The sequence below is a fragment of the Cydia splendana genome, chromosome 8 (genome assembly GCF_910591565.1).
Source record: "Cydia splendana chromosome 8, ilCydSple1.2, whole genome shotgun sequence".
NCBI lineage: Eukaryota > Metazoa > Arthropoda > Insecta > Lepidoptera > Tortricidae > Cydia > Cydia splendana.
This window is the reverse complement of record NC_085967.1, coordinates 15,516,424-15,530,479: the sequence shown is the minus strand read 5'-3', so window position 1 is coordinate 15,530,479 and position 14,056 is coordinate 15,516,424. Positions and strand designations below refer to the sequence as shown.

The following is a 14,056-nucleotide window of genomic DNA, read 5'->3' as shown; positions in this document are numbered from 1 at the left end:
CCATCTTATTTGTAGAGCCATAAGAGCGTGTCACTTACATTTTTGCGGCCTTCGTTGTGTAACATATTATTGCAGGTGACTGTACATAATTTAGCTATGTATTATACATTTCGTTTGGTATCAGTGCATAGTTATTTTCATATTTTTACTTTCTTAAATATTTAAGGATGTTTAAATTTGACGACCGTTCTGGCCTAGTGGATAGTGACCCTGCCTGCGAAGCCGATGGTCCTGGGTTCGAATCCAAGTAAGGGCATTTATTTGTGTGATGAACACTATTATTTGTTCCTGAGTCATGGGTGTTTTCTATGTATATAAGTATGTATTTATCTATATAAGTATGTATATCGTCGCTTAGCACCCATAGTACAAGCTTTGCTTAGTTTGGGGCTAGGTTGATCTGTGTAAGATGTCCCCTAATATAAAAAAAAAAAATGAAATAGATTTTTAAACTTTATTAGTTAGGTACCAGAGCATTTTCAGTTAAAATGGTAGCATTTATTTTTTTTCGAAATATTACCAACTTTTGGGTCATTTCTACTCAAAATCACGACTATCACGAGGACTATTGTTTTAAAAAAGAAAACAAATGTAAAAAAAAAACAGTTTTGTGATGCATTTTCACATACATTTTATATGGCCGGTCACAAAACTGACACGCGAAATTTGTATAAAAAACTGGGGACATATTTTTCTTTGTTGCAATCAATAGTCGTCGTGATTCTGAGTCGAAATAACCCAAAAGTCACTAGTTTAAAAAAAATGTAAATGGTGCACTTTTTTCTGAAAGCGGACCTATATTTTTCATGAATTTTCCATATTTATCGTTGAACAGTTCTAATCAGAAGGAGTAGAAGCAAGTGACGTGTCATTAAATTTATTGATTTGATATTAGTCTCGGCGCCTCTCGCTCGCATTTAGTTACACTCTGGTGCAAGCGTGATGCATTTAGATGATTATTAATAATATATTTATTTATGAAATCTAAGTAGTATTTTAAAAACCGAAATGTGATTGCCGTAGCAGTGTTCTGTATTCAAAATCTGTTATGGTTTTGATATTGACATGATGCGATAGTGCGTTTTTGTATTTAAACAATTGTTAACGTAAGTGAAATAGAACATAGAATTTAAATTAATTATAGGCCGAGTTAAATTTCGCTACAGATAAACGATGTTTTCGGGCAGTGTTCTTAAAATGAAGAAATGACGCACCAGGGAAATCAAATTAAAGTAATGCTATTGTATCAAACAAAAAAGCAGCGTGCCTCAGTTACTATAGGTATACGAGTATAAGTGGTAATAAAGTAATAGAAGAAAAAATTGAAGTCAGTTATTTCAATTTCTCGGGTACCTACTCTATCCCTCTGGATAGGGAAAATTTACTTTAATAATAACCCTACCGTAGTCTATTATGCTTGTTTTAAATTTTAAATGGTTTAACGCTTCTATAATGTTACAAAAATTATCTTAACCCTCTACACTACACTAATACTGCCCTCCTAAGCCGAAAAGCGCTATCTCAAAAATAAATTATTTTGAAAATGGAATTCTCAGTCATAGAAACTAAAGTATAAGTTAGCAATGAATTTTCTTTTGAGATAGCGCTCTTTGGCTTAGCAGGGTAGAATACAAATCCTGTAGTACCTACGCTACAATCGCTTGTGAAAAATCAATTTTTATTTTATTTCTCTTTCCCGCCTTTATTGAAGTACTTTTGTTGTTGTTGTGGCTAAAACTCAACAACTGGCAACAACAACAACTGGCAACTGCTGCAAAATTAGACAGCCATCGTAGCAGGTGAAATTGATGGATTGGCGTACTGTTTAAGTTTTGTGTTTACATTTTACCCTCAAATTGACGAAAAATAGGGTCTTAATTTAGATAGAAAGTAAGGTATTGCCAGTCAAAATACGATGTCTTACTTAATTATAATTTTCAAAATAAAATTAAGCATCTACTTAATTTTACCTAAACTAGTAACCTAAAAAAATATAAGTGTTCGAAAATTCAAGTAGACAGGTCACATGGTCAAAGTATTAATTTAGCTTAGCACCATTAGCAGTCAGTGCGATTACAGTAGCGGTATCATGGTCGCATTTTTATCACCTGTTATGCCATGCGTCACTATCGCACTTACTTGTTAGAACGTGACAGGCATGGTGACAAATGATAAAGAGCCGACCATATTAGCCCTACTGATTTTACTACCAGTTGTTGTTAAAAAAATAAAAATATCTCTTTATTACAAAATAAAAAAAATATTCATAGTATGACGTTGTTTGCTGAGTGCTTGTGAGATGCGACTAACAAATAGAATACTTAAATTTATTTTTCACCTCAGCAGCTCGAACAAGGGTACTTTGCTTCTTAAAAACAGAGAGCAAAATGCGATTTTGCTCACTGAGTCATTTTGTCTCACTCAGTGAGCAAAATCGCATTTTGCTCACTGAGTGTGTCTTAGTCAGTGAGCAAAATTCGATTTTGCTCACTGAGTGAAACAAAATGACATTCAAGTGACCTTTATAGTCAAATGTCATTTCAACATGCGGGGTCTAATACAAGTTCGATATACTTGGGTTCTATTATCTCTGTCCCTCTAGGTATGTTCTCACTGCTTAGGGTGAAAAACTTTGTGTACTACACGATATCAAAGTTATTTACATCTCGTGCGCTTTTGAATCCCTTACTACGCTCAAGATTCTAAATTAGATTATTATAGAATCTTTCGCTTGCACGGGACTCAAAATAAGCACTCGAAGAAATATCAAACTTTGATCTCTTGTTGTACAAATAACTATTATTCATAGGCCAGACTCTTTGCAATGAGTATGTTGTCGCTTTAACATACTCGTATGTTGTTGATAGAGAATGCCAAAGCGAATTTTGTTATGAAATTTTCAATGCTCCATGCACCCCAATTTTATGCAAACAGTAGAAAGCCTGTTTCAGGTCAATCCTTTTAGCGTCCAAAGTATTTTAGCTAGCGGAAATATGGAAGTGTGTTTGGGTCCAGTTGCAATTTGTTGGCAGTATGGGCGGAATGGAATTTCCTGTGTGAGCGCGGGCACGTCTCGGACACGACCGACATGCAACTATGTCAGCTGTCACTGTGACGGTTGCATTTGTGTTCTGTGACAATGATATGCGCTTAAATGCATTTTGACATTGGAAATGTCTTTTCGTTCGCTCCAGTATAGGGTCCGATTTCACGAAAAAGTGCGATCCCCTTATATCTCGGAAAAGTTGTAAAGATATGATATTAAAAAATAGGCTCAAAAGACGCATAATCACGAGAGCTGTAAGGTGCAAAAATAATTATTCGAGAAAGTCAAAAACGAAAAAAGTTATGGTCGAAATAGTGAAAATAAAATTCACTTTTTTCCGAATTTTTGATTTTGGTGCTCGATAATTTGGAAACGAAGAATGATATCAAAAATTTGAGAAAAACGGCTCTGGACAATTTAGTCAGCTACAATTTGAGCCTAAAACAAAGACGATCGGGTTAAGGGTTTGCCCTGTAGCCTAACCTTAAAATAGTCAAAAAGTCAGAACGCACTATTCGACAATCTATGCATTCTTGTGGTGGTGGAAATATAAATAGAGGTAGAGGTAGAGGTAGAGGTAGAGGGCAGAGGTAGAGGTAGAGGTAGAGGTAGAGGTAGAGGTCTACCTCTAGGTAGAGGTGGAGGTAGAGGTAGAGGTAGAGGTAGAGGTAGAGGTAGAGGTAGAGGTAGAGGTAGAGGTAGAGGTAGAGGTAGAGGTAGAGGTAGAGGTAGGGGTAGGGGTAGGGGTAGGGGTAGGGGTAGGGGTAGGGGTTGGGGTAGGGATAGGGGTAGGGGTAGGGGTAGGGGTAGGGGTAGGGGTAGGGGTAGGGGTAGGGGCAGGGGCAGGGGCAGGGGCAGGGGCAGGGGTAGGGGTAGGGGTAGGGGTAGGGGTAGGGGTAGGGGTAGGGGTAGGGGTAGGGGTAGGGGTAGAGGTAGAGGTGGAGGTGGAGGTGGAGGTGGAGGTGGAGGTGGAGATGGAGATGGAGATGGAGATGGAGATGGAGATGGAGATGGAGATGGAGATGGAGATGGAGATGGAGATGGAGATGGAGATGGAGATGGAGATGGAGATGGAGATGGAGATGGAGATGGAGATGGAGATGGAGATGGAGATGGAGATGGAGATGGAGATGGAGATGGAGATGGAGATGGAGATGGAGATGGAGATGGAGATGGAGATGGAGCTGGAGCTGGAGCTGGAGCTGGAGCTGGAGCTGGAGCTGGAGCTGGAGCTGGAGCTGGAGCTGGAGCTGGAGCTGGAGCTGGAGCTGGAGCTGGAGCTGGAGCTGGAGCTGGAGCTGGAGCTGGAGCTGGAGCTGGAGCTGGAGCTGGAGCTGGAGCTGGAGCTGGAGCTGGAGCTGGAGCTGGAGCTGGAGCTGGAGCTGGAGCTGGAGCTGGAGCTGGAGCTGGAGCTGGAGATGGAGATGGAGATGGAGATGGAGATGGAGATGGAGATGGAGATGGAGATGGAGATGGAGATGGAGATGGAGATGGAGATGGAGATGGAGATGGAGATGGAGATGGAGATGGAGATGGAGATGGAGCTGGAGCTGGAGCTGGAGCTGGAGCTGGAGCTGGAGCTGGAGCTGGAGCTGGAGCTGGAGCTGGAGCTGGAGCTGGAGCTGGAGATGGAGATGGAGATGGAGATGGAGATGGAGATGGAGATGGAGATGGAGATGGAGCTGGAGCTGGAGCTGGAGCTGGAGCTGGAGCTGGAGCTGGAGCTGGAGCTGGAGCTGGAGCTGGAGATGGAGATGGAGATGGAGATGGAGATGGAGATGGAGCTGGAGCTGGAGCTGGAGCTGGAGCTGGAGCTGGAGCTGGAGCTGGAGATGGAGATGGAGATGGAGATGGAGATGGAGATGGAGATGGAGATGGAGATGGAGATGGAGATGGAGATGGAGATGGAGATGGAGATGGAGATGGAGATGGAGATGGAGATGGAGATGGAGATGGAGATGGAGATGGAGATGGAGATGGAGATGGAGATGGAGATGGAGATGGAGATGGAGATGGAGATGGAGATGGAGATGGAGATGGAGATGGAGATGGAGATGGAGATGGAGATGGAGATGGAGATGGAGATGGAGATGGAGATGGAGATGGAGATGGAGATGGAGATGGAGATGGAGATGGAGATGGAGATGGAGATGGAGATGGAGATGGAGCTGGAGCTGGAGCTGGAGCTGGAGCTGGAGCTGGAGATGGAGATGGGGATGGAGATAGAGATAGAGATAGAGATAGAAATAATTTTATTCGTGAGCACAAACACAAAATAAAAACTTATACAGAGAAACATAAAAAAGAAAAAGTGCCACGAAATGGTCTCACCTCAGCATGTTGCTGGCGGCTGCTAGCAGATAGCTGATGCTGAACCCTGGCAGTACCTAGTGGAGCTCGGGTTTAATACAACATAAGCACACGCTGTTTTGGTCATCGGACTCGTCTCGATGAGCCCTTAGGAGAGTAGTACCCAAGATGGAGCTGATGCTGAACCCTGGCTGTACCTAAAGGAACTCAGGTTTGTTGCAACATAGGCACACGCTGTTTTGGTCATCCGACTCGTCTTGATGAGCACTTAGGAGAATAGTACCCAAGATAGAGCTGATGCTGAACCCTGGTTGTACCTTTTTTTTTTTTTTTTTTTTACGTGGAGTAATGCATTTAGGCATTCCGCCTAGCCGGGGAACTAGGATGGATATGTCGGACTCGTGGCCAAGGGGCCAAATACCGACTAAACCCTCCACGGTATGCCCGTCTCGCAGCAATGGTGACGGTGAACACGGGATCGCAGAGCATTCTACCGCGAACACCGCCTGCTGCCGACAGCCGAGGCTGTCCCCTCCTTGGACCTAAAGGCCCTGGAGCCGAAGCTCCCCCTCTCGAAGGTAGTATGCAGGGCGACACCACACACTGATCCCTCATGACAACCTCCACGCCGGGAGGAGATGGAAAAACCCCGGGTTCCACCCCCTCAGGTTGTCTTAGCGATTTTTTATAGAGGTGGTCATCCTCGTGGCCACCACGCCGGCGCCGGCCAGCAGTGGCAACCCCCCCGGCCGTCATCATAGGCCCTCTGCCTAGACAGTTACGGGGACCGCAGTTTTATACAGGGCAGCGGCATTCCTGTGCCCTCACGCGCCCGAAGGCGCCCGGCCCGAAGGCCTCATCCGCGACCGCAGCCGCCCGGCCCGAAGGCCCCCCTCCAGCACACACTCGGGTGAACTCTCCCTCAATGAGAGAACACCCTGTGCGGAACCCCCTCAACCCCCCCACGACAGGACATTGGCAGCACCGGTAAGGAATTACTTGAAAATCAAGAGATTACTTACCGTTGCCCCCGGGGCGCACCGTCCAAGAACCCTTACCTTTCCCCCGGATCAACTGATCAAGAGGAATGACAAGAGACTCGGCACTCTAGGAGGTTTCCTGTCCGTAGCACCCCACCCTGGTTGTACCTAGCGGAACTCAGGTTTGGTGCAACATAGGCACGCGCTGTTTTGGACATCCGATTCGTCATGATGATCACATGGTAGAGCATTACCCAAGATAGCTGATGCTGAACCCTGGTAGTACCTATTGGAACTCAGGTTTGGTGCAACATAGACAAACGCTGTTATGGTCATCTCTCGTCGCGTCAAACTGCTGTCAAGAAAATTTCATATCTTGCAGCAAATGGGCCGCTGTCGATCAAGACTCGAGTGACGATAACGGCGATGTGGCTACCACTTCTCGAGTTGACTACGGATTTGCCGTGTAATAATTTTCTTGTACTTTGAACATTAATATATCCTGCTTATTAATCGAAAAATGAAATATGTACCTATACTTATGCGCCACGGCGACAATTATTCAAACTTCGATACGCGTGTGGAAATTTTGCAATTTGTTTGTTCACATGCGTTATGTCCAGGATACTTGTGTTAATCTAAGAATAAAATAATTATCATTCAACGTTGTAGTTTTATTTTGTAACTTTTTCCTTATCCGGACTTTCTCGTCGCTCAGCGACAATATTTTTTCGAATTCCGTAGATTCATTTCCAATGTGCTCGATAGTCGTGTGAGGCACGAAATCTGTGAATTTTTTGTATTAGGTATCTACAGAAACGGAAACCATAGAAACCTATTTCATGTGTGTCTTGTCAAAGATGTTTATGGTACGATGCATTGTCAACCACGAACCCAGCTTCTGTCCATCTCAATTGAGTAACTCCGTTTTAAGGGTTCCGTACCCAAAGGGTAAAACGGGACCCTATTACTAAGACTCCGCTGTCCGGCCCTCCGTCCGTCCGTCTGTCCGTCCGTCCGTCCGTCTGTCACCAGGCTGTATCTCACGAACCGTGATAGCTAAACAGTTGAAATTTTCACAGATGATGTATTTCTGTTGCCGCTATAACAACAAATACTAAAAACAGAATAAAATAAAGATTTAAGTGGGGCTCCCATACAACAAATGTGATTTTTGACCGAAGTTAAGCAACGTCGGGCAAGGTCAGTACTTGGATGGGTGACCGTTTTTTTTTGCCGTTTTTTGCATTATGGTACGGAACCCTTCGTGCGCGAGTCCGACTCGCACTTGCCCGGTTTTTGAGTTTTGGTAAGTCGTTGGCGTTTACGTTTGTTTTTTGTTATGTTTTATCGTATTTACATACGAGTACAAAGCTATAAACGTTAATTAATAGTTTCGTTTACATATCAAGGTTAGTTTGGTACTAAAAGTTCCAGAAGTATATTACCATTTATTTTTAGATTTACGTTACTTGAATATGTGAGATCGTGTGTTGGTTAACTTCATTGTACACCATCATTGGCGGTTATCGCTATAAAACAATCTGCATTGCCCTCATTTTTAAATATGCCATTGTCATGCAATCTACTTATAACAGCATGTTTGTATTTGTTCCTTCTATATTTCTAGTTATTTAGGCATTGACTAAACGAGCAATAAATAGGAGTATAAAATATAAAGAAATATATATTATATATTTTAAATATTTACAAGCAGAAACGTCTGCGAGCGAGCGATGCTATTAAGCTTAGAATAAATTTAAAAGTGGAAAAGCAGAGCAGGCAGAGAGAGCGCTGGAGTATCGATCCAGAGGCCGTGAGTTCAAGTCTCACCCAAGACAGTAATTTTTCCACTTTTAAATTTATTCTAAGCTTAATATTTAATTGTCATACCTCCCAACGTAAGGCTACTTTAAAACAGTGAGACTGATACCTGACTCCACAGTCAAACTAAACGTAGTTTTGCGGAGCTATGTCCATAACAAAACAAATATCTTCTTGTGTAATAAATAACTAAATAAATAAATAAAAACAGTCATTAAATGAACAGGTATTCATTTAATGACTGTTTTTAAATGAATGTTTAAAATATTGTCATATTATTCCAGCTATGCTTTTTTGCCGAATGAAGAACCAAAATACTTATTAAAATGTCAAAAAAATATAATGTATCAAAAGTTTACTCGAGTAAATTTAAATAACTGCAAACACGCGGGCACGTTGCTTCGGAATATTACTTTACTAAAAATATTGGTTGGTTAAGAGAAAAGTAGCAAAGAACTTACATAAACTACAGGCTTACTTCACTAAAAAGAGTTTTTGTAATTGAATACAATTTAAACAAATGCACTACATTTTTTTAAATAATATTTATAATATAATACGTTAGGAATGGCTGTTATTTTTTTTTTGTAAACTTTTGGATTTTCACAAAGGTAACGGATTGTGAAGCTCATTAAAATATGAATTTGATTTTGCTCTCTAACCAAGCACGTGCACGGCATCTGTGAGCCACTCAACCGTTTATGCCGCTTATCTCTCATAAAAGTTTAGTCATAAATTCCAGAACAGTAAATGTTAATGCTTGGGGCATAAAACAGTACCTGCGGTGTTCAGAGTTCCGCCGCAGCGTCCGGCCCGCAATGTCGGACGCGGCTGCCTGACGTCCGAGTCGCCAATATCCGTTCTTAATATACCTCTACGAAGGTATTGGATGTTTAAGTACCACTTCATGGCTGATTGAACACAGCTAGCTACCTCAATCAACAGAGTACTTTATACTCGCTTTTATAAAGATCAGTCTACATTTCAAATGTTTTATTAATAGATATTAGTATTACTGTACATTTGTTATCATGGTCATGGCTGCCTAACGCAATATTTTATGTTATCTGGTTTTATAAAAATAATAGCACAGATCAGATGAGTTCTACAGCAGTATTATGGTCGCGTTTTTATCACCTTTCATGTCATGCGTCACTTTCGCACTTACACACTTGTTAGAACGCGACAGGCATGGTGACAAATGATAAAGAGCCGTCCATCTTAGCCCTTCAGGTCTAACGAATCAAAACGTTTTTTTCTGTTATTGCTGTGTGTCTCTTTTACATGTTTTTTTAATTAGGTATCTTTCTTTGATCAAATTTTCTCTGATGTAACTAATTACATGAACCTTTTCATGTTTTTAAACCAGTTTTTGTTAAGAAAGTTAGAAGTGTTTCTCAACTAAGTTTGTACCTACTAAGTTCATAACTGATCGTCACTCTAAAAGACACGTAATTTCCGACCGTGACCCGAAATAACTTGCCCAATTTCATGATAGAGCAGATCCTTAGGATAGGCCGAAAGTTTTCAGCAGATTTCGATTTAACTTCGTGTACACATTATTGAGTTGAGACCAGGTGACTTTGGCGTAGTTTCCAGAAAGGATACTTTATAATAATAGTCAATCAATCAATCAATCAATCAATCAAAATATACTTTATTCATGTAGGCCTAGCAACAAGCTCTTATGAATCGTAATTAATCTTAATCTAATTATCAGAGCAATTTATTGATGTTAATATTATTCCATAATAAAATTGGATTATTATACATATCAAATTTAACACTAAAAATTTCACAAAAGGATCGTCAAACATTAAAAAGATTGTATAAAAAAATACTAGTCTAGAATTTCTAGAATAAAATCTAAATGTCAAAAAAAAAGCATAAGTAACAAAAGTCCTTTCTGAAACTTCCAATCTGTACTTCAGGGAGTAGTAGGTATCTTTTCAATTATGAGGTAGCTAGTTAAGATACGTACCTATATTGATGTAATTATACGTTACATTGTAAACTATTGCTCATAAAAAACAAAGTAGCATTTGATCCACGTTACGAAAAAAAAAAACAAATACTACCTTAGTAAGATACTGCTTGATCCAATGCACGTGGCAACGAAATGTAAATAATTTAGCTAATATAGTATAGAATTGTATTTTATGTTCGCAAAGGGCAGCTGTTGATACCATTTATTTGTAAAGATCATCTATATGTATACCTACACAGTGGACAATAAAAACTTTTTTCTTTCTTCTTCTTCTTCTAATGGAAAAGTTTTCCGCTCTATTATAGTACACATATGAAGTCACGGAATGTTCTGTCCCTGTTTATTTTTTAGCACACCGAAGAATAATATCTCGGGTTTCCTCGCAGATACGAGTAGGCATCTGTTGCTCTCATTTGTCTTGTCCACAGATGAACTACCATCTGGATGGACCATAATAGAAGAATCTCGGCTATCATACGTTGTGACTCCATACTAAATGACAATTACCTGTGGGAGCGCCACCATTCACTTTAGTCAAGTAGACTTAAGTATATTTGAATTTTGAAGGGTAAATGTGGGCTATTGTTGTATAAAGTATAGAAGGCAACTAATCAGTACGACTTCAGACGCAGTTTCCTACAAATTAAGTGCCTGTGTAACCCTAATAAGTTTTCAAAATCGCTTCAGGTTACGGATTCTGGGTAATGTTAATCTATGATCTTGCCTAATTTCTCGACGTCGCCACTCGCTACTTAGGGTGGTATTCCACCTGTCCAATGTTAGTGCGTCTCAGTCTCTCATTAAAGCAAAATGTGAGACGCAATACACATTGGACGAAGAAGTTGGATATAGGTGGAATACCACCCTTAGGAACTTGGCTCGTAAAACTTCTTGCAATAAATCTCCCGGGAGCTCATTAAGGTTCAACGTACGTTGAGTCGCTGACGGTGACATGCTAATTATGAATCAATTTCCACTTGTCAATTCAAAGGAATCTGGCCTTTGATGATTTTGAATATTAATGAATTTCTAGGAAACTAAGCTCGTAAATTTCGTCCGTTTGGCTCCATTTTAAATAAAAAATGTGATAGAAGGTTGAATAGGAATTTTATTTTCCGACAAGAGATTTTAATTTCAGAGCTCGTCCACGTTTTTATTGAAATAGAAACAATAACCGATTTGCAAGACCGAAGTGATCCCATAAGAGCACCGTGAACAAAGTTTTGTACGGTGCTCTAAAAATGGGCGCATTACGACACGTGTCTATACCAAATGGTAACATTACTTCAGTCATTTTACGGATCGGAAGTATGGCGAATTGGAAATAATTTATAATAGCTGATGTTTTTAGTTTAAGGGGTACCTATATCAGATTCTAGTATTATATAAAATCCAATAAAATATCGTTATATGGAGGAATGCCCTCCGGTACTGCACCTATTACAAATATTTTTATCTGTAGGATATTTATGATCATTATTTGAAATAAAAAACGGGGTTTAAAATTAACCCCGTCATGTCAAATTTATAAGTAGTTTACGGAATACCCAAACATTTGTTAAATACGAGGACAAGCTTCACTTTTCACTTAAATAATGGTGGACGTGGTTCGAACTCTAATTCAGATTACCTTCACAATCTAGCGGTGGCCAATTACTTACCATTAAGATATTTTTTTTCTTCAACAGGTTGATTTCCACACAACCGAGTCCGTAGTCACCGTCGACTGGGAGAACGGTTTCGTCGAGGCTTCAGCCAAAGACAACATGAACGTGTCCCAGATCTTCAAGGAGCTGCTGGTGCAAGCCAAAGTGAAGTACAACCTATCCCCGGCGCTGCGCCGACGCCGGCGCCAGTCTCTCCCCACCGGGCCGCACGGCGCGCCAGGCACTCCCCCCACCACCGCCCCACACGTACCCTCGCCCGCGCAGCTCGCGCACCTTCAACAGATTAGAGAACGGCATGCTAACAGCAAACGCAACTCTTGCGTCATTTCTTAAAGTTTAAAACCAATTTGTAGGCTCTCAATTTTAATACAAAGTGGATACGTGGTAATATCCCAAAAAGATTATTCACCTGCCAAGGCCTTTATTGACATTGAATATAACAGTAAAACATTTGTCAACGTCTGTCGCCGTAAATCACAAATACGTTTGTCTGGGTATAGACTTTCCAAAACCATTAAATGACCGTAAATTTCATTTTCATTTGTACGTCCATTGTATTGTTACCTAATCGTGAATTTAATTTCATACCCCACCAGGTGTTGAAAACTCTTGTTTAACGGCGAGAGTTCAGCCCTTAAAATAAAGCTTACTGCTTCTGTGTCATTTATAATTATATTATAATTACTTATGGAAGTAAAAATTTGAGATATAATTGAACAAAACTTGTTGTAAATGTTTTTGTTCATTAATTATTTTCAATTAGGTAACATTAAAAATTTTCTTTCAATACACTAATTCCAAGTAAAATGCCAGTTAGGTAAGTCCTAAGCAATTTAATGTAATATTTTCATAACTCCATTAATAGTATAATCTGTGGATGGGTAGATATCTGCTTTGTCTAGGATTTATATCCGTCATAAATAACTTAAAGATAATACTGCGAATAAATTGGAAACCACTTAGGTACCATCGTCCACACTGTTAACCGTACATCGGTCGACCTCATGCCTTTTGTAATAAGGTCCACCGATGTACTTGTACAAGTCAAGACGTCAAGATCATTTTGAACACCTGGCCCGCTTAGCAACTTCTGCTGCTGACTGTACAGGAGCTACCGTTAAAACCTCCTAACATTTTCCACGAGTTTAAGTGGTTTCCAATTATATCATCAGGTATTTACGATGTTGACTGTACTTAATATAAATTTATACCCCCTAGTAGATTTAATGTATCTGTAAATCAAGGAACTATACCTAACTATATTCCTTTACTCTTACTGCCAATTATCACAGGTCAATTTTGAAAGCACAACCAAAAAACCTTTTGCAATATTTGTTTTTCCTGTAAGACAATGTCTAATCAATACCCCCGTTTAAAAATAAAATAAATACACATTATAATATTGTATAAGTCTAATAACGCCAACGCCAAGCGAAATGTTTATGTAAGTTTAGTATATATTTCAGAGCAATGGATGTAAAAAATACATGTTAGATAAGAAAGATGGTATCTATGACTGGATTATCTGTAAGTTGAATGTAGGGTACAGGACTATGTAGGAGCTGGGGAACTCCAGTTTTGTAGAGAAACTAAAATCGACTGAATGTATTGTATGAAACTTCAGATGTGTCTAAGGTGTGATTTCTTATCGTGAATAGTAAGTAGTTGGTGTTGTCCTCTTGCATAAAATTCAAAAAGATAATAACTTAATAAGTACTTAACTTTATTATACTAGCGAGAGAAGCCCGTTCACAATTATTTTTTCGTTTGCTTAATACGAGTATTTGCGCTTTATCCGAATTAGATGATTAGAGCAAAGCCCGGCTAATGAAATTAACAGATCCAGCAGGAATCGGGAAGCGGCAAAAACTACGCGATGTTATAATTCGACCGTTTACAATAAAAATGACGACTACTAGTAGACACTGCTTTTGGTATGAGCATTCCCGTAAAGTCACGCGTCTCGTGTCACTTTTAACATTTAATTAAGACAAAACTAATCGCTGTTGACTGCTGCAGTGTCATTTCGTTCATTTTCCGGCTGCACCTTATTTCAATAACCTTAATATATTATACATATTATGTTGCTGTTTTACAATACTTTTTTTTTCAGGTTTTTTTAAGTACTTATATCTATGCTATGCTATGCGACACATTTGCAACTTAATTTTACTAGTTGCATAATGAGTTAAATTAGCTGACGAAATGGGTGAGGTTTTACTACATTCCAGGAATTGACCGC

The 14,056-nt window shown here is 39.9% G+C and overlaps 1 protein-coding gene across 1 annotated transcript in view; it reads left to right on the top strand.

The window, feature by feature from the left end:
• The window catches only part of LOC134793162 (ras-related protein Rap-2b), a 53,764-nt gene extending 41,421 nt beyond the window's left edge, over positions 1–12,343 (top strand). The window contains exon 3 of the mRNA XM_063764749.1: positions 11,836–12,343. Coding sequence (XP_063620819.1) covers positions 11,836–12,147 — 312 coding nt within the window. The 3' untranslated portion in view covers positions 12,148–12,343. The remainder of the gene's footprint in view (positions 1–11,835) is intronic.
• Positions 12,344–14,056: the final 1,713 nt, after the last annotated feature.